This window comes from Sander vitreus, chromosome 5 (assembly GCF_031162955.1).
Source record: "Sander vitreus isolate 19-12246 chromosome 5, sanVit1, whole genome shotgun sequence".
Taxonomy (NCBI): Eukaryota; Metazoa; Chordata; class Actinopteri; order Perciformes; family Percidae; genus Sander; species Sander vitreus.
Genome location: NC_135859.1, coordinates 28,923,467 through 28,948,882, shown reverse-complemented (window position 1 = coordinate 28,948,882; position 25,416 = coordinate 28,923,467). Strand labels below are relative to the sequence as shown.

Below are 25,416 nucleotides of genomic sequence, written 5' to 3'. Positions count from 1 at the left end.
ACGGAACCGTAAGCCCACCCATGACCTTTTCCTTAACTTAAGGGGCCGTGTTTATTTGACGGCATTCTTCCGTGGGCCCATCACGGAATGTTTTGCGATTCCGTGAAACTGCCACAGATTTTGAGTTAAGGGGCCGTGTTCATTTCACGGAATTCTGTGAGATCAGGTTGAAACCAAAACAATGAGCTAAAAGAAGCTCACATTATGTATCGTCATATGCACAACAATTAGCAGTCATTGGCAATGAAAATCTTATATCTCAGGAACCCTTCTAAAATCACGCAAGTAAAAAAAAAAGGTATAAAGCTCTATGGAGCTGAGGGGAACTTTTTAAAAAGCCTGCCTCCTAGCCATCCTATAAATTTGATGTTTGTGTTTGTTGTGTTGCTGTATTGTATATTGGGTCTTTGATTTGAAAAACAATTAAAAATAAGCCTCATGAAAAAAAGCAACATAAATAGTTTTTCTGAGACCGGACATGAACCTCGCCTCTGACGTCAAAGCCTGTTGAACCACACCCTTATTTAATGCCACATGACATAAACAGTGCACTTAATCCTGCATTGACTCTAAACGTTGCCACTGCGATGTTTATCATGTACTGAAGCAGGTACACGCACCCTATATTTAACTCACTGAAGGAGTAGGTTAACTATAGTCTTAAGAGTAGCATATATCCTGCACTGGTGTCAGCTCTCCATTCACATATGAGCACCATCAGCTCCTCCAGATGGACGAGTAAAAGTGTCCCACTCTGCCCATGCAGACACAGGAAGTTCCAGTCTGGATTTTGACTGCTAGTTTGAGGACAGATTATTAAATCCATATTTTACTATGGAAATACATATTGTACTGAGACAGCTGGCTGCATGACATGATGAGACAAGTTGCCGTCTGCAACACTCAGAACTGAAAAGACTGGAATTCTTAAACAGGAAACAGAGTCATTATATAAACTTGGTGATGATGAAGACATGGATTATTTACACTGTAGCTGTGTCCCAATATATACTACTATCACTTCATTTTACTAAAGACATGCAGCTCATAAGGTGTAAAATACTGCACTGCTTACTATGTTCATACTTTTCATACTGTGTATATCTAGTGTATTACTATGCACTGTACTGCTTTTTACACTTCTGGTTAGATGCTGAACAGCATTTTGTTGTCTTGATACCTATAATCTGTGCAATGACAATAACGTTTAATCTAATCCAATCTTAAAGTACAGGTAATTAACGTATTGGATATATGGCTAAGTGTTCACTCACATAATGTATACTGTCGAACTGTGCTTTTATTATCTACATATTCTCTACTTAACACAGAAGAAATGCAGGTTAGTGGAAGCCATGAATGGAACCTGAATATATAACATTCATTGGGTTTTCTCACAATATTGACATCTGCTCCTTCTACTGTTACAAACCTAGCTATTCAATTTACAATAGAGGGGGGAGGACATGGCATTAGACAAAAGAGCTCGCCAGCATGATCCATTTCCACCTGATGATTTGCCTGTCTTGTTCACGGACTAAAAAAACACTTTCCTCTTATCTGTCTCATTACTCAGAGTCGTTTACACATGAACAGTCGAGGGACAAAGGAAATAAATACCTAAAAATAACCTAAAACACCCTGTGGTGCAGTTAGAGTTCTTGTATCTTTTCATTCATAAAATGCCTTAAAAATGAAACCATTAAATAATGTAGTAATGGAGTCATTAAAAAAAAAATTGTGTTATCAGTGTCTTTTTTTTTATTACTCAGCCTTAAAAGACAACAAGTAGATGCCTCACTCTAAACATAGACTTTCTGTTTGCCTGGCGGGAGGCCATATAGGGAGTGTACATTTGAATGCACTCTTATAGGCCTATGCAAATCAGAGCTTTTAAGTGTTAACTTAGCAATCGCAGTGTTTACTCTAGTTAGTTTAAGCCAGGTGCGGTAGTCATTTATCACTGTAGAATTACAGCTGCATCACCTGCACCGACCTCTACGTGCAGTGGTGTCAGTGCTGCAACAGCCGCAACTCATCTCTTTTTTTCCATTTGAACTGTAGCTACAAAGTGAATAAAACTCAGGGGGATTGCAGAAGGCAGCAAATACAACAACCCTGACAGAAACAACATTAGTTATAAGTTCGCACAGTATACTGCAGAGAATAATGATATTTTCTTTGGGTTTCTTTGTGCAACACAAAGCATTTTTCCATAACATTTACATGAATGTTTAGACTAGCAAATTCCCTGCAAAAGCTCCGCAGATGGAGAAGAAGCCAATGTTTGTATAAGTCACAAAATAAAGACATTTTTCTTTCTTAAAAAAAAAAAATGGGGGAATCAAGAACATCTCAAAAGGAGCAGCAATGAGAAACATGGGTCATTAAATGTTACAAGCTGGTGGTGAAAATAGATGCCACATTAAGTAAAAGGTGATTGTTTTCGTCTTTTTTTCATTCTCAAGGTTCACCTTCCCAGACACTGGCTGCTCAAAGATTTACAATTATTTGCATTAACTTGCAAATGCTGGTATCATCTGGATTTGAAGTGGCTGAATTTGCCTTTCTCCTTGATCCTTGCGTGAATGTTTCAAAATGATTCCAGAGAAGACTAGACACACCTTCAAGTAGCCTCAACTTGCAAATTAAAGTGGACTCCCTGTTAACAACTGGTTTTTACTGAAACAAAGCACAATGCAGTATACAGATGTGATATAATCTCTGCTTACTTCTCCCTCCCCAACTAATTGTTTTATGTACCTGAGGAGAAGGTGTTTACTTTGAGCCACAGCCTGACTTGTCTTCTTTAGTGCTCCAAATTTCAGTTTGTGTTGTAAAACCGTCTTTCTTTCCACCCACTGTGAGCAGACGTTGTAAGTGATGCTGGAGGCTACTGCAACAACAAAAACAAGAGCACAGGTGTCGTGCCGGTGGTAGAAAAAATAATTCTCGAGTCTCAGGAGGCAACTGGACGCTGTGCAGTACAGCGGACATATTGTGTCGGTGTTGGCCTGCAGCCTGTGTTTGTGTAAACATGGCAGATTGGAGGTTTAGATATAGCAACTGTAGATGGTAAAGCTGCTTTTGAGGCAGGAATAATTTCAAAATTAAAACTTACTTCTAAACTAACTTTAACTGGACACAGTCATAAGGCAGCCTGCGAAAATTCATTTTCCAAGTGCCATTGTTTTGCTGCAATGATGCCAATGCAGCGAATAGTTTATCCAGATAATCTACATTGTGTGGAAACAGTGGCAGACTCGGGCTGTCTGAGTGGCAGGCGTGAAAAAAATAAAAAAAGGCACCAGCTGCACGTGGTGGGGTACCACGTTTTCTCCACTGGAAGTGCACCCTAGAGGGCACTATATATCGTGTTTTCTCCATTTTAAGGGCAACCTAGAAGGCACTGCATTGCATTTTCTCAACTGGAAGGGCACCCTAGGGCACTTTATCATTTCTTATCTACAAGAGGGGCATCCAAGAGTACACTTTAGCTTTTTTATAAATATGGAGGCATCAGGGGGGGGATCACGCCGGTCCACCCGTGTGTGGAAACAAACTCAACACAACATTATTCCACATGTTTGAACACCAAAACAACTTCTCTACCCTGCTGTTATCTGTTATGTACTTGCAGATGTCCAAGTTAACTAACTGCAAAAGATGAGGAGTGTATGTGACTGTGTTTTCAGGATATTCCCAGACACCCCAGCAATGAACCACCAGCCTTTCGCCCCTATCGGACCCTAGGCCTGTCAGCCCTGACAACATGGTAATTAAGTGGGAGCAACTTGTCAAAAAAGCTGCAGTGCTACACATTTCTTCTTGGATTACAAGGTGCTGGGAGGGAATGCAGTAACTGGCTGGTGTTCCTCTCCCTGCTGCTGCTGGTAGAGACAAATGAATAGGGATCCTACCCTTTTCTTCACGCCCGCTGATTACAAATTCAAAATACAGCATGTGCCCTTTATTTCTAGAGTCAAAATAACCCACCGTGGGATTTTTTCCGTGAATGTGTGTGCTTGAGTTTGTGGTGCTTAATAGATTCTTAATGTGCAAAGGATTGTAGCGTATCAGAGGGTCTGGGAGTTACTGGCGTGACAACGGCAACAGTGGAACGGATGGCTTGCTTCAACACCTGGAGAAGGGTTCATGTGTGTGTGTGTGTGTGTGTGTGTGTGTGTGTGTGTGTGTGTGTGTGTGTGTGTGTGTGTGTGTGTGTGTGTGTGTGTGTGTGTGTGTGTGTGTTATGGGTTGAGAGCTGGTTTGTGATAAAGCAATAAACCAATGTCACAATCACTGGCAGGGCAGCCAAATGCTATATGGGCAGGAGGACAGAAGAAGAATGGAGCTGTTGTATCGTAGCAGGGGAAGTTCATACTCGCTGATCATTACATTTTATTTTATTTTTGTTGGACTTTTGTTCCAACAAAACAATACATATGATTGACAATGGGACTATTCTCCAGGCTGAACTGTTTCTGTATACACTTATAACAAGACTAAAACCTTTAGCCTTTAGAGTCTACAGCCATGCTAGCAGCTCTGTGAGGCTGTACTTAAGCACAGCAGTGTTTTGAGCTAAATGCTAACGTCTCCATGCATAACATGTTGATGTTTGACAGGTTTATTGTTTACTGCACTCACCGTCTTAGTTCAGCATGCTAACATTAAGTCCACAAACGTAGGCTTGATATGGACAAAGATGTCCACACACACTTTTGTCCTATAGTGTACATAAAGAAATGAAGAGCTTAAATGTAATATACATATAATTTGAGTGAATGCTGCACTTCAGACTTTTGTTCAATAAAAAATGTGTAATTTCCATACTTTTTATGTCTAATTATTCTTCTGTTTGTAATCTCCTGTTATAACTTAATATTTGCTTTATTTGTTTAACTTTTTGAAGTATTTTTTATGGATTGCAGTCAGAGACGACAGCAAACAGATAATTCATCGTACCGCACCATTTGTTCTCTCTGCATGTGACAATAAAGCCTTGCATGTTGAATCTTAAATTTGTAGAAAACATGTTGAAAAAAATCACTGGTATATGGTCCTTTAAATGTTGTAAAAGTTGAACTTTGACATGACCACATTAGATAATATAAGATAAAGATTGAGATACGATAAGACTTTATTGATCCCCAGAGGGTAAATTCAGGTGTTGCAGCAGCACAAGGACAAAAATAAAAATATAATATAGTATCAAATTAAACAGTATAATATATTAACACAAAATAGGTTAATATCGTATGGGATATAGAATATAGTATAAGGTGAAATGTTGGACGTAATATATAGCATAGTCCAGCAGTACAACACAGAATATAAGATACAATATACTGTGTGTGTGTGTGTGTGTGTGTGTGTGTGTGTGTGTGTGTGTGTGTGTGTGTGTGTGTGTGTGTGTGTGTGTGTGTATGTTGTTCCCAACATCACAGCATAAAGGAAAGTCATTGAAGCCTCTAAATGCCAAGCGACACCTGCGTATCCCACACAAAATGCTACTGTGTGAACTACAAGTGTTGATAAGAGGCTGGTTGCGGCAGGGAGGAGGAGAGGGGGAAGAGAAGGGAGGAGGAGGGGGGGTGAGTCAACAATCCAGTTCACTCTGCTGACATGTTAATCTCACACTTTGGGAATGAGACCTCAGTACGGACTTCAGCAGATACTTATCAGTGGCGGTTAGTGCAGACAAACACTGTCACCTTCTGCTCAGCAGCCAACTGCTGTGTCACACACACACACACGCACGCACACACACACACACACACACACACACACACACACACTCACACACACACACCAAGATGCAGGCAGAACAATGTCTTATTTGACCACTTGTTATATCTTGTTATATCTCAAGATTTGATACATCAGGGCTTTAAATGTTTAAGTTGGATAAAGAATTATATTTTCCATGTTAATTCTTTTTTTTCATTTTCTCAAGTACTTTTCTTACTGTATGTACAATTATGAGGTTTCTTGTACTTGTACTTGTTGTTGTTCTTTATATCCAATTCATGCTACTTTTTACTTCTGTTCTTATACATTTTACATACAACTTTACATACAAAATATCAGATCAATTTATGAAATATGCATTGTTATAGATCAAAGGCCCCACATACCCTCAAAGGTGTTTTCAGCTTTGTTGCTGATTAGACCTACTCAGGTTGGAGTTGTGCACAGCTATGGTGGGATTTACATGAGGTCCTCATGTACTGATAAGAATGATAAAGACAAACCAAAGTGTAAAAGAAACTGTGTCGACTGCTTTTTCATCCCACTCTTTCTCCACTGTAGCTTTCAAAAAAGGCAATACACACCCTATACATTATCTTTTTAACAATGTAGCAAATTAAACAGTAAGCATTACAACCACATTTCAAAACATGTAAATACAAGGCAAGCATTATAAAATGGAGGTCACAAAAAAACAAAAAAGATTTAACCCAAGGTCCACTTACTATTATTTTTCTGTGCTTTCAACGGTTAGCTTAGCTTAGCATAAAGATTGGAAACACGGGGGAAATGCTAGCCTTAATGGAGTCTCTACTGGTTGCCTGACAAACTTGTCTAAAAACCACAACTTGTCATAAACTTAGTTTTTTTGTAACAAAGAACAGACATAATGTGTCAATTAGTGAGCTCAAGGGGTGATGATAGGCAGACCTTTTACCAATGGACAGAGCCAGGCTAGCTGTTTCCTCCTGTTCCCAGTCAAAGTGCGAGGCTAAGCTAACTGGCTGCTGTTGGCAGCTTCATATTTACTGTACAGACATGAAAGTGGTATTAATCTTTGGTCTCTAACTCTCCTGTAAAAGCGAATAAGCATATAGAGTATTCAGCAAACAAGTATTTCCCAAAATGTTTTAATTTTAAAAGTACACATTTTTATAGTTAAAAATGTTTGTATTTTTAAATTTTTAGATACAATGATATAAAAAGTATGTATTTTTAAAAGAATAATTAAAACAATATATTTTCTGAAATATATTCTATAGTAAAATTATATTAAAAGTGTAGTTAGTAAAGACTTACTAACTACACTTTTAGTGTATATTTCAAAAAATAAATTGAAAAGTGAAGACGTCCTATATTTAGTGGAAATGTATATTTTCACCAGTGTTTTCCATCTGATAGTAAACCTACCACGATTGCACAAGCTATTCTCACCCTCATACACACTGTAAGAGAAATTGACACCGCAGGCTACTTAAAATGATGTCAGCTCTCTCTCTCGTGACACAAAATGTCATCATCAGATCAAATCCAATTACAGCAGGAACAACAGGACTCTCTTTGAAACGATCACACAGCCACAATCTCCTCCTGACATGAGATTTCTCAGTGGGCTTAAGAGTAGAAGAAAAAAAAAAAGTAAAGTGACAAGAAAATATAGCTTTAAAGTGGTTTGGCTATAGATTCATGCCGATGAAATGTGAACGTTTGTGCCAGAAAGAAGAGATTAGTGACTTTTTTTTTAACCTTTCGTCTTGTTCATTATTGCACGGATCAGTGTTCTGCAGCTCATGTGAAACCCATGTTTGAAGCTATCTTTCAGCGTGGACACACACACACACACACACACACACACACACACACACACACACACACACTGAGAGTCCGTAACTGTAAAGGAATGAGTGGAGAAAGGCATCTTGAACAGATGAGATGATGCTGCTCACAGATTTATGGGCTGATATCATGTTTCAAACCTCGGCAGAACACAGTTAGACTACATTTACACTTAATTTATGTGTTCTGTTTGTGTGATTTGTGTATATGCAAATCACTTATTTCTGGAGGACTTGTGACAGGAAATATGAAAAGTCAACAGCAACTACTTCTGTTCCACTAAAGTTTGCCATAATCTATGTGATTGTTGTATATTCTAGTTATACATAAAGAGTTAATGTATCTGCTGTTGTCGGAATTATCACCTTGATAATTCCGTCCGTAATAACTGGAACTTTTCCAACAACACACAGATGCAAACTGAATATTTGCACTTATTTTGTAAATCTTACTATCAACAAAATGTGTCAAAAAGATTTCAAAATAAGAAATGGTCAAAGAAAATTGTCCTCAGACAATATTTTAAAAAACAACAAACAATAAACTGTTTTCTATCTGCTGGTAATAGTATGTGTACAATACGTTGTTTTTTATGAGTGCTATATCTTGTGTTTGGTGTGAACTGTTGTGAATGTAAAAAAAACCACAGTGATTTACTAGTGTGTGCAGACTAACTTCTGACCTAAACAAAAACCTGTTCACAGTTAAACATGTCATAACTTGAGCATAAAATGAAATACAAGAGTTTTTATGGAAAGAGTTCAATCGTTTAAAGTTTATTGACATGAGGAAAACATTGGGATAATGTTTAAATACTCTACACAATAAAGTTATTAAAACATGCACATGGAAAATATATACAGTACATAAATATTACATTGGGAAAAATATATATTTTCTAGCTTGTCTATTTATACTTAGTTTGACCCCAAAACCAAAACTTGAGATGTCCTCTAACTGAGACAAACCTGAAGTTTATAGTGCAAGAAAAGACACTTAATGGAAATTAATGGAATGCTCGACTCATGGCAGGTGTGGGTCTCTTCAGTATGGCCTCCACAGAGAAGGACAGAGACTCACTGGACGCCATCTTGGTTCCCACAGGTTTGGACAGAAAGTCTTTGGCGTACCTGTCAGTGATTTTGGCGGCCTGAATGTCCTTGGCGGAGCCCTCCCTGAACTTTCGTGCGGCCTCCTCTAAGAGCTCTTTGCAGTATGGAGCCCTGAGCTCCAGCCCGGCCCCGCCACTGGTTTTCTCACTCAGCGAGTGCTGGATGAGGGATTGAAAGGAGTTAAGTTTCATGGAAAGCTTAGCGCTGTCCTTGCTCAGCTTGTTCAGGACTTGGCTGGAGTTTTGGGAATGTGAGTTGTTGGGGAAGGATTGTCCAAAGCTCCTCTTGAGTGGAGAGAAGGCTGAGCACTCCCTCTGCCCCCCCTGGGTGACACCGTGAAGTTTGGGATCAGCCCGTAGAGGGTCTGATGAGTCCTGCAGCGCAGCTGCTCGGGATCCTTCCAGTTTAGCAGCCTCCTGCTCTGGCGGCTGGCTCTCAGCAGGCATCGCCTTGGGCTCCCACACAGCACCTGGCTTCATGTTCTGCACCGCCGTGGCATTGAACAGGCACTGTTGGTAGAGTAGGGCGTCGCCCAGGTTGGCTGCACCGCGGGGCCACATCATGAAGCCGCCTCGTGATGGCTGCAGCGGGTAGTGGCGGTAGGTGGTGGCCACGCTGACGTTGGAGGAGATGAGCTCGACGTTGGCTGAGCTGGCAGGGTACTGCATGGACAGATCCAGGCAGTTACGGCCAAGGAAGTTGCACAGCTCTTTGGGCTGGGGCTCAACCTGAGCTGCTGGCGAATAGGCCGTCTTGTAGTTGTACTCTGCGGCGTGGTGAGCCATGCTGTTAGGGAAGATGGTCGCCTGGCTGTTCTCCAGCAGCTCTCGTTCTTTGTACTCCCGCTCCAGCATGATGGTTTCCAGCTCCTTGTCGGCGAAGGCCCTTCTTTTTCTCATGCGATCGCTCAGCGGCGGGGGGAGAGACGGGTTGGCCGCCAGGAATGGATCAGACTGCACCGGACGGTATCCTGTCATCAAAAGAACCCCCATTTAATTCAAGGTTTATGACAGTCAATGTGTTTTGGATTAAAGCTGAAGTCAAGCATGCATTCAGAAATGTTCACACTGATAAACATGCAAAATGAAACCAAACAAAAATTTCACTTTGGATTGAAAAAAAACATAAATCATGCTCAGTAATTAAATCATATTTGTTATGTTGTGAGTCGTGACAGTACAGCAGATGATAATTAGTGAACTTATTGCATGCCAAACAAGTTTATCAAGTAACTGCTTACAGATGTAAACCAGTCCTTAGCACTGTTTTGTTGTTGTTAATGGAAAAGATAGAAATCCAAGACAGGAGAAAGTGAGGTTTTATCATAGTTAAACAGGGACACAGAATGTCGAGCCAAGAGAAACTGAAAAAGATCGGAAGCATCTAACGCAAACAAAATAAAACATGTTTCTATATTTGTCAGATATGTTACCTTCGAGGATGCTTTTGGCGAGCATGGTGGACGGTCGAATGTGTCGCTGATATATCGTCCTCCTCTCTGCTGGGATTTGTTTCCCAGATATTCCTTTCTTATCCTGATAAATAGAAAAAAAAACAGAAAAAGAAGTGCTGTCAGGATGTTTTTCTTGATCCTTTAAAAATGCCTGATTTGTCACAGCTATAAAGTCCAAGTCCAGTGTTTGGATAATATAAGCCAACATCTTTATAATAATATACTTAAAATATGAATCATGATACTGTTTTCTGTTACTGTCTTTAAGTTAAAGCAGGATCACTACAATATGTTTAGCATTTAAACATTAGAGGTATCAATTAGCCCAGCTTTAATAAATCATATGTTTAATACATTAATTTGTTGGCATGTTAAAGATAAAGAAATGAGAGAAATTAATGTTTAACAGTTTTACAACTAAACCTGATTGCATTAATTTAAACTGCAATATTTTCACAAGACTGTAATAAACATTTCTCACACAAACACACACACACACACACAGAAAAACTTCCATCTGGTATCATCTTCAAAATACCACAGCTGACGTGGTTCATTAGGCTATTTCGCCACAGACATTCTCAAATATTTGAATGTCACCGCAGTCAAAACACACACGCACGCACACACACACACACACACACACACACACACATTAAAATGGGAAATAGGAAATACGTTGAGGAAAGGAGATGTGTGTTTGTTGACAAGTAAAGATGGAAACATATAATTGGACAGTGACAGACCACTTCTTTTTACATTCTATAATTAAACCATGTAATTAGGCCTTGATTTATATTAAATAATGATCGTTTATTTACTGGGACAACATTAAGAACTTTTCAGGGATTATGCGAAGCCACTTTGAGAACAAATGATTGACATTCATGTTTATTCAGTCAAACAAAGAGATATGGTACTATTTACATTAAATACCTCAATTACCTGCCAAACCCTCAACCTTAATCTGATCCACTACATCCAAACTTAAACTAAACCTGATTCCAAATTTGGAACAAAAACTGTAGGCTATGTTTCAAGTTGCTAATGCTTTACCTTAAAAAAATCAACATAGTGACTTTTAGGCTAGGGAACAAAGAGAACAAAAGCATATCAGGGATGTAATTCTGTCGCATTAGAAAACAAATGTAATTTAACACTAAACAATTGTATTTCTGTTGATATATCAAAAACGTCTCAGGCCTATTATGGTCACATTTGAAGCTTATTTTAAGCAAATGACCTATTTCAATGTACAGTATAATGTATTGTTTTGCCATTTGATTGTGATGTGTGTTTTACTTCTAACTAATTGAATGTAGTTTTAAAGATATCTTTACATTTTTAACATGGACTTTTCTCTCTATCCGAACAGAAGTTAGGGATTTTGAAGCAATGTCAACGGACGGCAGTAACCGAGCCATTGGCTTCTGACATGTCAAGCAAGATCAACATGTCCTGGAAATCCTTACACCAAAAACGTTGCTTTCGAGGCCAGCGAGAGGAGGGGTCTGAGGAGATACATTTGGAGGCTTCCTATAATGCAAACCCAAATTTGAGTACACTTGATTGGATTTGATGTTTTGTTTAATTGGCAATGTTGTGTGTTTTTAGCGTATTCAGTCGGGTACTCACAGGAAAGCAGTGTCCTATATTGACTGAGGTGAAACAACTTTTACTGCGGGGTCCAATTTGTTAGCTTTTGCTAAATAAAAGCATTCTTAACGTGGATGACATAGGCCCACACATTCACCCACGCGAGCGCACACACACACACACACACACACACACACACACACACACACACACACACACACACACACACACACTCCGTGCCTACCTCAGTGGCTTGTTGCCTCCTTAGGGCCACCTGCGCCGCCATCACCCGCTGTCTCTCCACCACCAGCAGGCAGTTGGCGCACTGGCAGTCCCTCCAGCGGCAGAAGCGCTTGTGTCCCTTCAGGCAGGACACCACGCCGTGGTTACGGCAGCGGGCGCACTTCGGCGTACGGCTCAGCTTCCTCTGTTCGCCCGGACACACGCCGCTGGGGCCCTGCTTGTCGTCGTCCTTGCCGCCGTCTCCGTCGTCCTCGAGCGGGGCAGAGCCGGGGCGGCTGCACGAGTCTGCCAGGTCGTCGCTCTCCGTCTCCAGGCTCTCCACGTCGATTTCAAACTCGCAACCGGCGTTGTCTGACATGTCTGCCCGAGTCCTCCGCCAGGCTGTCTGTACACCCAGTGTATGTCTGTTGACAAATATGAAACATTATGGTTATTATTATTAGCCTATTATTATTAGCTATTATGCAGGTTTATATGGCATTTAAATAAAATAATCACTCATCATAACACATCTCCAATAACCAAGCTTTACTTATTTTAATGATGGTTAAAATGAACTTCTAAGGCTTTAGCAGTAGATTAGGCTGTTTATTTTTGTTTTACCTCTAAATGTCTCGACACAAAAGAGAAAAATCCATGCACAAGGAAAATGAAAAAAAAAGATTTGATAAACGCATAGTTTTTAACTAGGTCATCTGCAAATACATATTAGGAAAAGTATTCATTAAAACCGAGAAAGAGCAGAAACCAGTCTGTCAACACAAACTAAAGCTAAACTTTTGAAAGAGACCTCTATAGCAATATGATTGCTGACATTTATTTAAGATTAGGCTATTGAAGATATAAAACTAGAAAGAAACGTAGGCTATTTAATTTTGTAGCCTACACATGTTAGAAAGCAAAGGGTGTGAGCAAATATAAAAATCTATTATTGGAAGCCTAAAATAAATCACCTCAAGAGACCATTATGATTTATCACATCAGCCCAATAATAGTCTAACCACACTTCGACCATCGCTTCTCTCTGTGCCCCAAAATGTAGCTTATAGCCGGGCTAAGTGTTTGGCATTTAATTAGTTATTTCATGCGTGTATTTGATCAAACATTGGAGTTGTATTATCCCCCCAAGACTTCACAAAATACTCTGTAAATAAACATATAAAAACATGAGAAAAGAGTCCAGTTTACCTCCAGAAGTTGATTCAGCGGTCGGGTCCCGGGTTTTTAACAGCAGCGTGGGACGTCGTTAAGCGCCGTGATAAATCACACACACACACACACACACACACACACACACACACAGAAACACACAGTCCAGACTCCAGAACAGGCTTGTAATTAGCTGTTAATTGAGTGGATAAATGAGTGTCACACTCCGAACAGATCCAAGTTTCCTCTGAGGCAGACACTCTCAGCGCCACTCCTATGAACCTCTTCAGTCTGCGTTCTCTGTCCTCTGATTGGCTGCTTCCAAACACGCGCTGACCAATAGGATTACGAGCAGTTATTCGGGCAGGGGCCGGGGAGAGTTCTCTTAGTACTGGTTAACAGTAATTTGATTACTTTTCCTCAGCAACGTGTTGACTTTTCAGTAATGTAGTTCAGTTAAAAACCGGACAAGAACCAGACAGTCTATAAGCTATAAATGACTGATTGACAATAGGGGGAGCCTTTAGGCAAAGATATGTAAAAGAAACAGCCTGTTAATGTTGTCAGCCTACTCTATTGTCAAAGTTTAGAGAGATGTAAACTTAAAATGGCTTACAGTGTTTAATAATGTAAAAGCAAGGCATTCATCCATAAAATCTTACTGTTGGCTATTGTATCCTATTTGTGTGCTAAATGCATGTAATCAAACTTGCAGGTAAATTAGGCCACATCTAATCTTTCAATTGAAGATAAACAAAAAACATAGGCTACATACATAGCCCTTTTCAGATCAGTTTTCCATGTATTTCACAATCCAACATTTTATGTTTGTAGGCTATTGTGCAGTGACCCTGGAATTATAAAAATCCCCTCTACAATGGCACCAATACCAGATAAAATAGCATAGGTTGGAACAAGCTATTTAACATCAGATGCAGTGCAAATCCTTTGACAAATAGCATATTAATTAATAAATAAATAAATTAATTAATTAATTAATTAAGCGATAGTGCAACAAAAATGTAAAAAGAGAAGAAAAAAGACCAGGCCTATAGCCTATCCGAGGGCCACAATGAAAGTCTTATAAATAAATAATATTACAGTGATGATAAGCACATTATATCCTGCATAGTGTCTAATCTGTGATGTGTGTAAATATATCTCACAGAGATCAAACTGCCTTGCCACAGAGCAGCTAGACAGGTGATAAATGTGTCCTGCAGGTTGTTACACTCTGTCCTCCTGCCAGAAGTAACTGACGATGATGATTACAATGTTTTCACAACAATCACACCTGACAAAAATAACACCATGTCAGCACGCATAGTCCCACACACAACAAGTACAACCCACCCTAAAATATACTTACAGCAACAAACTTTAACTGATCTTAACAATAGATCCCAAGTTTTCCCTTCTAAACTTCTAAAACTCACAAATAAAAACTCTTAACTTTAGGCCTTAACCAAACCATGACCCTAAACACAAAGCCTTTCAAATTTAAGAAACCTTAGGCCAAATAAATAAATCAACTGCTTTATATCTGTGTCTTAGTCCTTATAGGCTTAAATACACATTACCTCATCCCTTCATGCTTATAACACTAAATCCTATTTTTAACCTTCTCATTTTTATGAGGTTTATTTTGAAATGCAATGCCATTTGATCCTTCTAAGAATAAAAAAAACAACCTTTGATTGCTTAACTATAACAGAAAGATGCTTCTTTTTTCATTGTCTTTAGGCGATACAATAGCTAATACAATAATTCCAGTGATTGTTTATCACCCTTATTTGCACATAGCTGGGTGTGACCGATGGCTTTGAATGAATGAATTTACAAGAGGAATGTCGACAACTTTCTATCTTTGGCTCTTTGTTTGCAGCTTGCTGACTAAAAGCTTGACTCGCAAAGAAATAAGAGACATCATAGCATTCACTCAGCACCAACTGACTCTCATGGGAACTGACAACAGGACAATACAGACATCCACATGGCCTACTGCATGGAAAATAATGTTGACTTTAATCTTTTGTCTGCTTAGTTGTTATGTGAAATTAACGAACAAAGTGATGTTAAAAGGAAGACATATTGTATATTCCATTCAAAATAAGGGTAGGGTAGTGACCTGTTTTGTCCTGTTTGAAAAACTATAGTGCTCAAATCCTACATGTAACATTTTATTTTCGTATAATGTGTAACTTATTTTCTTTATTTCAGATCTCATAACTTTATATTTCACTTTATATATAAAAACATGTCAACTCATTCTCACATTCTTATATTAATCATATGAAGGACATTTTGTGGTATCTTGAGTTATTTACTGTTAACATTTTCTTTCTTTTCATGGGATCTCTAGAATTAAAATATTATGTTTTATTAAGCAAAGTACTTGTAGTATTTGTTAGGCTAGTAATTGTTCAACAATGTGTTTATTGTTGTTGAATGTTTTGTTTTGGTTTAGCATTTATGGCTTTATTAATCTGATATGACATCTATATTCTTTAAGAGACAGGATTTTTTTGGTAGTAAGCTGTTTTAGCTATTAGCTATCAAACTATGTCATCATGGCTTTTTATCTTTGATTGCATCACTCGCAAATGTATTATAAATTATTTTAGCTCTGGGGTTCTAGAAAACACATTTTTCTAGACTTTAATTAAATGGAGAAATACATGACTTTTGTCTTCTAAAAATCATTGTTTTTATTTAATTTTTTCTCCAGATGATGGCAGTGCCTTTTAACAGTTCCTCCATGTGTTGGAGGTGAAGACGTCAGGCCTGCAGGTGCAGCTTTATTTGCCACTTCGTCCTAATTTATTACGGAGGTTATGACCGGCCACCCCAGGCTGCTGCTTCCACGTCAGGAATGCTTTGATGTTGAGAGCCGCCTGGACGGTCGGACAAGAGGATTCGCACGGAGCTGGACCCTCCAGGTGAAATTTGTTGTCTGTGTCCGCTGGCTCATTATGGCAGTGTGGGGCAAGGGGCCTCCAGAGGTTCTTGAATGGGTTTCCGCAAATCTTTTAGGACCTTCCAGGGTCCCTTGAAGGAATCCCATGCATCTTTTAAAGACAGGCCTGTCAGAGGGTCTTGGGGAATCTAGAAGAGGCTCAAAGGAACTTGGGTGGTAAGGTGGTTCCAAAGGTCTTTAATATTGCCTGGCATCCTTTGTCATGGGCCCATTCAAAACTTCTTTTTTATTTATTTCGATGATCCCTGAAAACTCCCTTTACCCCTGTCATGGCCTGAAACTCCCTCAGTATAGCCTGGAAAACTTGAAAGGCCCCTGGAACCCTTCAAAAAGATAATTGGATCTCCTTCAAGGATTCTGAAACCTCCTTAAGGACCTCGAGAACTTCAAGAAGAGCCCAAGCCCCCTGCAACAAATTCTGGAAATCCTTGAGGAATCCACTAGAAGTTACCGTTGATCCTAAAATGTAATCTAGGCGTTATTGAACGAGTTTGGTCTTTTCCGGTATCGTTGAAGGGGTTCAGGCGTTATTGAAGAAACGTACGTGGTCATTGCAGGGGTTTGGGGGTCTTTTGAAAGTTTCCATGATCCTTAAAGAGGTTTCAGACTCCTTGAAGGAGATCCAGCAATCTTTGAAGGGGTTCAGGGGCCCTTGAACGGGTTCCAGGCAACACAGGAAATCATTGACGGGGTTCCATGGATCCTTGAATGTATTTCAGGCCTTACTGAGCGAGTTGGAATTTCAAGGGTCTTCAGGGGATCTTTCAGGATCCTTGAATGACATCCAGCAAATATTACAGAAAATTCAGTAGTCTCTGATGAGACCCAGGGGTCAACATGGGGCTTCCTTGAAAGGATTCTGGCAATATTGACGGAATTTCAGGGGTCCTTGCAAGGGTCTGGGGATCTTTTAAGAGTTTTCAGGGTCCTTGAGGAGGTTTCATGAGTTCTTGAGGGAGTTCTAATTTTAAGGGTCCAAGAATCTTGAAATGGATTTCAGGCATTTTTAGAGGAGGGTTTTTTGACACTGTCCAGGTACCCTTGAGGAGTTAGTAAAGGAGTTTTAATGTTGGATCATTGCAGGGGTATCACTGAATGGATTTACAGGGGTACAGGGATCCAACGATCCTTCACGGGGCTCCAGACATTATTGAAGGAATTTCAAGGGTCCTTGTAGGGTAGTTGGGATCCTTTAGGAGTTTGCACATATCCTTGAAGGGATCCCAGGTATCGTGATGCAAAACTAAACAAACACTTTCTTTTTTTTTTTCTCTCAAAAAACTTTGGAAAATGTGTCTACAATCCATATTTTTCAGCATTCAATAAACGTAAAATATAAACATATAATCTTGTGGTGTTTTTTCTATCCCTAAAGACTTAAAAAGGACTTAAAAAAGAAAAAAAATGATGTTTGTTTTGAAGGCCTAGCTCCACCATTTGTATTTCTAAACAAGGGTATATCTGTCTTAAATGGAGTATAGCTCTTTATCGTAATGTTTATTTTGGGTGTTTCTGGAAATTACTCAGTACAAAGGTTTAACTGATCCTTTTTAATGGGCTCAACCTGAAGAAAGACACAGACACATAATGACACTTTCTCACACGCTGTCCAGTTTACTTTTGGGGTTGATTGAAACAACAGCATCTTGTTGGAAGTGTCCTGCTGTGCATGCCGTAAAGTGTAACAGGAGCTGTGTATAGACAGAAGAGCAGAGTGGGATCACTGGGGATCCTGTTATGTTAATTAGCCTCTGATGGACCGGCAACACATGCAGCTGAATACAACACCAGGCGGGACATTTGTCTCTGTCTGACACCTCGACCTCTCCTGGATAATGTGCAACAAACAGGAGGATGTGTCCTTCACCTGTGGACTGCAGTGGTGGAGGAAGTATTCAGATCCTTTACTTTAGTAAAAGTACTGACACCAAACTGTAAAGTTCTGCATTGAAAATGTTACTCAAGTAAAATTATGTAATCAAAATGTACTTTAAATGTAAAATTTCCGCTGTGACTTTTAAACTATTATACATTATATTATATCATTAGATTTTTATTGTTCATGTATTGTATGCATACGTGTAACAGCAGGATTTTACTGATGTTGGTTGAAGTGGAGCTCATTTTTGTTTTACAAAGATTATTTTTTAGGCCTTTATTTCCACAGGACAGATGAAGACATGAAAGGGGAGACCCTAACCCTAACCCGGCCACAAAGTGGAGATCAGTTCAACTATTTTTTTTGTCGGACTGTAAGTAATGTTTTTTTTTTCATTATGGATTAATCTGATGATTAATTGCTCCATCGATTGATTGTTTGTTTGGTACACATTTTGTTAATAGTGAGAAATGCTGTAAGAATTACCCAGAGCTCAAAGTAACACCTTCACAATGTTTGTTTTGGTCCACCAATAGTACAAAATTCAGACTAGGCATTACTGCCTCCGGCGGGTTCAAACCGTTAAAACCAATAACGTACTTTTGTCTTTGCTAACACAAAGGCTGTACATGTGTTTTTGCATGTAGAGCTGGACAGTATGATCTAATCACAAGTGGTGGTCACTCAAGATGCATATGGAGACATATTCTAAAGCCAGAGGTCTGTACTACGAATCAAGATCAGGTGTGAACACATGTACTTGTAGCTGTCCACTTGAAACATGTTAAAGCCAGGTCTGAACAGGGCCTGTTTAAAATAGTCAAACCAAAAGTATTTTCCTGCATGAAGTCTCTGCTGCATTTAATGAGGCTGCACCAGCTGCTTTTACATGTTGCAATAAAATATTGATGATGAGAAATAAATGAAGCATTGTCACCTTTGACCTCAGTGATATTGTGTACTAAACTGTAGGCCTCAGGAGGATATAGTAAAACAAAATACCCATTTGGGCCACAGGGTGGCAGACTGGAGCAGGTTTCAGTGAGGAAAACAACCTCATAACAGAAACGTGATCAGAAATTGTATTTAGAAAGTTAACCAGAAACACACAGTGTGTTTTATTTGACTGGTTTGGGAAAACTGTAGAGACAGTGATACAATAAATACTCTCCCCACTCTCAGGAAGAACTGTTGAGGTGCCCTTGAGCAAGGATTGGGATTCGAACCCTGGAGACATTTAGAAAATGAATGATGATAACATGAGTCTAAAAATATATTCATGGGGATTTTTTTTTGTTTTTCTTTGGCTTTTCTACAGCTTTGAACTTAATTAACTGTGTTATGTTCAGTTGTGAGATTTAGCCTTTGACATAAACATGATGTAGATGTATTTCACCACTAGATGGCGGCATTTGAAAGGTTTTAACTAAGGGAGATGATCACTAAGTACTTCGTTTCTGCACCTCTATTTGTAAAATGGATTATCAGTACAATATAGTGTCATTGCCTAATGGAGATAAAGTACAACAATTCACATTTCTGTGAAATGTAGTGGAGTAGAAGTATAAAGTAATAGAAATGGGAAATACTCAAGTAAAGTACAAGTATGCCTACCTCAAAATTGTACTTAGGTACACTACTTAGTCACTTTCTACCACTGCTGACTATTCAGGAAGTCTAATAAATGAGAGTGTAAAAAAAATCACACTTTTTAAAGCTAGTGATTTGACAGCTGTTAATTGACTTGTAAAAGTCAGTTGTGGTCTGATTACAGCAGAGTCTGACTGTCAAAGAAACCAACCAGCGACTCTCAGCACTGCAGAGCAGCTTAATTCCAAACCTCTGTGAGAAACAACAGCAACACAGATGTACCAAGAACATTTCCAGACGGGTCGAACTGACTGATGCTCGGCCTGTAAGCTCGTCTCAAAAGAGGTCTGATTTAATGACCGCCAACAATGTCTAGTTTTACTGCGTTTTATTCTAACATTTTTTCATTTTCATTTCTTTAACCAAGATGCATAATGTTAACACCTGTACGGGTAACTTCAAACTGAATACTATGACACTAGTGTCCATACTATTTATTTTATATAACACACTCTTTTCTGTATTGGACCAATTCATTACCGACCATCAGTGGTGGAGTATAACATATTTATTCAAGTACTGTACAAATTCAGTGTAGTTGTATGCAACTTTACAATTTTACTCCACTACATCTCAGAGAAAAATATTAATACTACATAATTATACATTTGTCTGACAGCTTTAGTTACTTTTCAGATTACAGACCATCCCCTTCTTGTCCAGTGAAAGCCATGTTGATTTTGAATGTTTGTGACAAACCGAAGGTTGAAATGTACCCTTATATATTGAGAAAATTCCCCTACTTCTTACCTAAATAAACTATTTTAAAAGCCTCTTGGATCAGCTAGAAAATGCATCGTCACAGAGCTGTAAACAGGGCTGTTTAGCATGAAAAGTTGACTTTTTAGAGATGTGTGGTTCTTTTCAGCATCTGTGAGTGTTACTGTTATGTTTTGTGGTGATATTTTAACAAATCCTGCATGCTCGGATCTGTATATCAGAGCTGCATTTTGTTAGATACACGATGCTTTATGTGAAATGCTGTTACACTTATAATATTCAGCAAATTGCTCCCACATAGTCACCTCAAAAAAGAACACCGATTACTGTAGAGCATTTGTTGAATTGTTATGATTTGATATGTCTGTCCCGTCTCCAGTGGTGGAGGAAGTATTCAGACCTTTTTACTTATAAAAGTAGTAATACAGTGTGAAAATACTCTGTTAAAAGTGAAAGTCCTGCATTCAAAACTTTAGGTACCAAAGTATTAGCATCAGCCTACCTAAAGTCCCAAGAGTAAAAGTACTCATTATGCAGAATGGCCTACTTCAAAATCATATATATTAATGGATTATAATTAATTATAATTAATGATGCATTAATGTTTTCATTACAGTGTTGCAGCTGGTAAAGGTGAAGCTAATTTTACATGTATACTGTAATATTATATAATTTATTAGTTTATTACATTTTGTATCGTTATTATGAATCTGCAAAGTAACTAAAGTTGTTAAATGTAATGTCTTAAAATATTTTCCTCTGAAACGTATGTGGAATAGAAGTATAAAATAGCATAACATGGAAACACTCGAGTAAAGTACCTCAGAATTACCGAAGTGCAGTAATTAAGTTAATGTACTTAGTAACTTTCTACCACTGCTTGTCTCTACACATGATTTTACTTAGGGTATAAGATTAGTTATGTAATTCATACCACTGTTACAATAAAGTCAATATTGAGATACCAGCTGTATTTAACATTTCATTTGAAATATTGAAACCTATGTTAAATATCAATTCAGCCAACCATTTGCAATTAAATAATTATTAATAGTCAGTGACACTAAAGACAACAATCTGATCCATTTGGAAAACTCTCTTTATTTGGCATACTCTTCACATGCATTGATGATCCTTAACATCGAAAACTTTCACAGTACTAAACATGCTTGCAGGAAATAGATGAGAGATTTTCAAAAACAATGTGAGTCTGTTACATTCATCCGATTTTGGTCGTGTCCACTTGACATCTTGAAAGCATGAGTGGATGTTAGAGGGTTAACATCACCTTATCAAAGGGTGATTGCTTGACAAAGTTCAATTCAAACAAGACAGAAAAAGACCCTTTTGGCTACACACACACACACACACACACACACACACACACACACACACACACACACACACACACTGGATGTCCATTCATAGTAATACATTGTGGTGTCCCCTGCTGTATAAGTCCATCAGCTGCTACTTTAGGTGGATGAGTTCAGGATGCGGGAGTCTGCGGAGTCGGAGCGTTCTTCGTACTCCTCATCAGGGGAGTAGAGGCCGGGTTTGGATCCCAGCGTGCAGCTCTCCTCCTGGATGCTGATGCGCTGCTCCTCTGATGGTCTGGAGGGGAGAATGGGGGAGCTGCGGAACACGGAGCCACCGGGGCCGGTTGGGGCTGCGGGAGAGAACGGCGACACGTACTGGGCCGCCGAGCGGAGCTGGTACTGCTGCTGCAGAGCCATGGTATTCCACAGAGTCACGTCGTTGTGCATGAAGGGGCTGGCCTGGCTGCGAGTCAGAGAGTTGCGCAGCATGAGCGGGTAGCGCGTGGGCTGCGGGAAGGACGGGTGCTGCAGGGGGACACCCAGCGGACCGGTGGACACCACGCCCGAAGCAGAGTCGGATGTGAACCGGAGGGACTCGGGGACCCGGAAAGCAGAGCCCACCGACCACTTGGCGGAGGAGGACACCGGGTGGTAGGAGCCCAGCGTGTGCTCGAACAGGTGTCCGTTTGAAGGCAGCAATAAGGCGTCCTGGTGCGGGTCGGCGTGCGGGTGCGCGCTCCCGTCAGGACTCCGGCTGGAGAGCAGTACCTCGATGGCCCCCACCAGATCCCCCCCACAGCCTCGGAGGATGAGGTCCAGGACAGGAGGCTTGTGAGCGGGGAAGATCTTCTTGAGAACCTCGAGCGGCGGCCGGTTGGATCGGAGGCTGAAGGGCAGGTTGATGGAGCCGGCGAGGCCTTCGATCAGCACGCCCTGCTCTCCAGAACTGACCGGATACTTCTGAGGACTCTCGGCTTTGGCCTCCTTCTCTGTGCTGCCGGCTTTAGGGAGGCTGTAGCGACTGTCCCCCGGGTGGGAGGAGGTCTCTGGGGGCTCCGGGGTGTAGCAGGAGTTTGGTTTGGAGCCTTCAGGGGAGCTGACCGGGTCCTGCTCCTTCTCACTGGAGCTCCCCCCGTTTTCACCCCCGGACCCCTCATCAGGACCGTCCTCTGTCGGCTCTGCAACACAAGGAACAGACAGTCAGGGAACAAGTTTGGGCAGGAAACACACATTTCAGGTTGCAGGAAAGCCATGCACAAAGTAGCCTATTCAGTGAATAAAATACACCAATCTGACTTCAAAAACATTTCTGTCCTTTGAATGCAAACTCCAAGTCCACTCTCCTAAGCTCTCATCAAGAGAAACGGAACACAGAATTAATCGCTTGTCAAGTTGTCTCCAACACAGAGAATAATGCGGATTTACTTGACTTTCTCCTCTCCAAAGCTGTTAACACAAAGTGCTGACTGTGTGTCAGTTAGGAATCTACCGTCGATGCCTTTTGACCACATTTTGTAAACAGATCGCTTGTTGCTCGGTAACATTTCATCTGAAGTTGACCTCCTGCAAGAAATATGGCGATTACATTCGATTGGTCCTGTCCGCCGCTGATTACTGTAATCTTTTAAACCACTCAGCTCCGTTTGTCAGCGTGATGTGGAGTCAGCTGATCGGTGATTGTGTCCAAATGTTTAAGTCTTAGAAAACAACCCAAATCTGCACTGTTCTGTTAGATATTATAACATAATATTCAATAGGCTAATTCAGTACAGCCTATAATTATCACGCCAGGGGGGAATATTGGGCATAGGCCTATTGCTTTTTCATGAAAACTTCAATAAAAACGTATTTGCTCGCTCAACAACAAACAGAAGGTAACAAACTATTAAAATACTGAAATTAAAACAGCTTTATCTACGAATTGATATTCTTTTGTTAAAAAGGAGTTTTGCAGCCTCAAATTGAGCACAGGTCTATGCTATTTTACAAAATGATAAACACTGAATAATTGTTTATTTTTGTAAGCTTAGTGTAAAATAATTCCTTGTAAAAGAAAAAGAAAAAAACAATCATGCAACTTCCAATATGGCTATATACTGTATATAATGACAAAAATGCGACATGAACTTAATACAAATGCTGTCAGATCCCTTTTAATAATTCATATAAGCTTAATGAGTTTTTTTGGTGGCTTTTCTTAAAATCCAAACATTTTCAAAAATATTTTGTAAAAATGTCACAAAAACAAACAATGTTTTATTTGACCTTTAATGGAAATGGTTGGAATGAATCCTTTCATTTCAGCAAAGTTGTCATTCCCTACATAAAGCAACATTTAGAGCTAGGCATATGACCTAAAAATGCACACAAATGTCATTATCTTAAAGTAGGCTACTTTTAAACAATGCTACCATCCAAACACTGTGTAGCCTACAAGATTAAACATCTGTATGTATTTATTTAGGAACGGATTTTTTTGTTATTTTAAATAACAAATATTTTTCTGACATAATCTTTATGCATGATTGTGTGAAAACTGTAAAAACAATGCACAACATAGATATGTATTGGTAAAAAGGTCCTGTGAGAATGTGGCACTCTGTGACTTATTTAATATGTACAATAGCCTTGCAATAAGTAGCAGTTTTTAATTATTTCTGTCATTATTAGTTTTTTTTCTGCAAAAAAAGAACGTCATTTCATAATTTGGGCCATTTTTCATTGATGTAATTCCATCAAATAAAAGTCATAATTCATCAGGAATTGAAACATTTCAAGTTAAACTACATCCTGCAGTCCTCTTAATTATTCTCCCACCTGTGCATGTTTGTGCTTCGGCCTGCACCGGCTCCGTGCTGCTCCACCTCAGCTCCAGCTCTTCAGTCCTCGGCGGTGCTCCCTGGTTCCCCTCGTCGGCTCCAGCTATGCCGATGCCGGGCAGCACTCTGAGGGACTCCGGGATGAGGCTCTCCAGACTCTCGTTGGCCTGCTGCCTGCGGAGCGCCACCTGTGCCGCCATGACGCGCTGCCGCTCGATGATGAGGATGCACTTCTCGCAGGTGCAGTCCTTGAAGCGGCAGTAGCGCTTGTGACCTTTGAGCCACGACAGCACGCCGTGGTTCCGGCAGCGCGCGCACTTGGGGGTCCTCTGCAGCGGGGCCCGGGGCTGAGACACCGGAGCCCCCATGTACAGGTAGGGGGACCCGTAGCCATTCATTCTGTCAGCGTGTTTTCCAGGACGCGCAAGTGCATCTGCGAAGAGGCGAGGCGGGGCGGGAGTGTTGTTGTCAGCAGCAGTCCGAGAGATGGAGCTGGATGGAGCTGCTCTGCCACACGCATGACAGGGTGACGATAAGAGGTGTTGGCTTGTTGTGGAGGATCCACCTTTCCCCCGGCTGACAGCACAGATATGCATCAGGGCTGACACGCACTTATGGAGACGAGTAACCAAACGCTGTCACTTGCGTCAAAGCACGCTGCAAAAAATGTCCATGTGAGGCTGAGAGGGGAAAAAAAAACAACCTGCCAGTGAGGATCAGATAATGTTTCCCTGCAAGGTTCACACGTTTGTAGAGTTTCCTTAAAAAAAACGGGACAATAACCTTCTGTCAAAATTCAAGAAGACTACAAACATACTGGGTTGCGGAAACAAACATCCCCGCCATGTATTTAAAGATTGTAAGACTTGATCAAGTAGCTGAAATGAAAAGTTGAGACTCCTCAAAGCT

At 40.1% G+C, this 25,416-nt stretch overlaps 2 protein-coding genes across 2 annotated transcripts; both read right to left on the bottom strand.

The window, feature by feature from the left end:
• Positions 1 to 8,345: 8,345 nt before the first annotated feature.
• Positions 8,346 to 13,409, bottom strand: dmrt2a (doublesex and mab-3 related transcription factor 2a). The gene is made up of 4 exons (XM_078251399.1): positions 13,183 to 13,409; positions 11,996 to 12,398; positions 10,135 to 10,237; positions 8,346 to 9,672 (listed from the first exon to the last, which is right to left on the bottom strand). Exons 2-4 carry the CDS (start codon positions 12,350 to 12,352, stop codon positions 8,597 to 8,599), a joined length of 1,536 nt encoding a protein of 511 aa, XP_078107525.1. The 5' UTR covers positions 12,353 to 12,398; positions 13,183 to 13,409; the 3' UTR covers positions 8,346 to 8,596.
• Positions 13,410 to 21,450: 8,041 nt separating this feature from the next.
• dmrt3a (doublesex and mab-3 related transcription factor 3a) lies at positions 21,451 to 25,118 on the bottom strand. Its single transcript, XM_078251398.1, has 2 exons — positions 24,506 to 25,118; positions 21,451 to 22,866 (listed from the first exon to the last, which is right to left on the bottom strand). The coding sequence occupies exons 1-2, from the start codon at positions 25,101 to 25,103 to the stop codon at positions 21,845 to 21,847; spliced, it is 1,620 nt and encodes a 539-aa protein (XP_078107524.1). The 5' UTR covers positions 25,104 to 25,118; the 3' UTR covers positions 21,451 to 21,844.
• Between the last annotated feature and the right edge of the window lie 298 nt (positions 25,119 to 25,416).

Coding starts and splice junctions, on each gene's coding strand:
- dmrt2a (XM_078251399.1), bottom strand. CDS start 12,352: ATGTCAGACAACGCCGGTTGCGAGTTTGAAATCGACGTGGAGAGCCTG. Junction 10,238..11,995: donor GGAGGCAACAAGCCACTGAG/GTAGGCACGGAG, acceptor TCTATTTATCAG/GATAAGAAAGGAATATCTGG. Junction 9,673..10,134: donor CGCCAAAAGCATCCTCGAAG/GTAACATATCTG, acceptor TTTTGATGACAG/GATACCGTCCGGTGCAGTCT.
- dmrt3a (XM_078251398.1), bottom strand. CDS start 25,103: ATGCATATCTGTGCTGTCAGCCGGGGGAAAGGTGGATCCTCCACAACA. Junction 22,867..24,505: donor CGAAGCACAAACATGCACAG/GTGGGAGAATAA, acceptor CTTGTGTTGCAG/AGCCGACAGAGGACGGTCCT.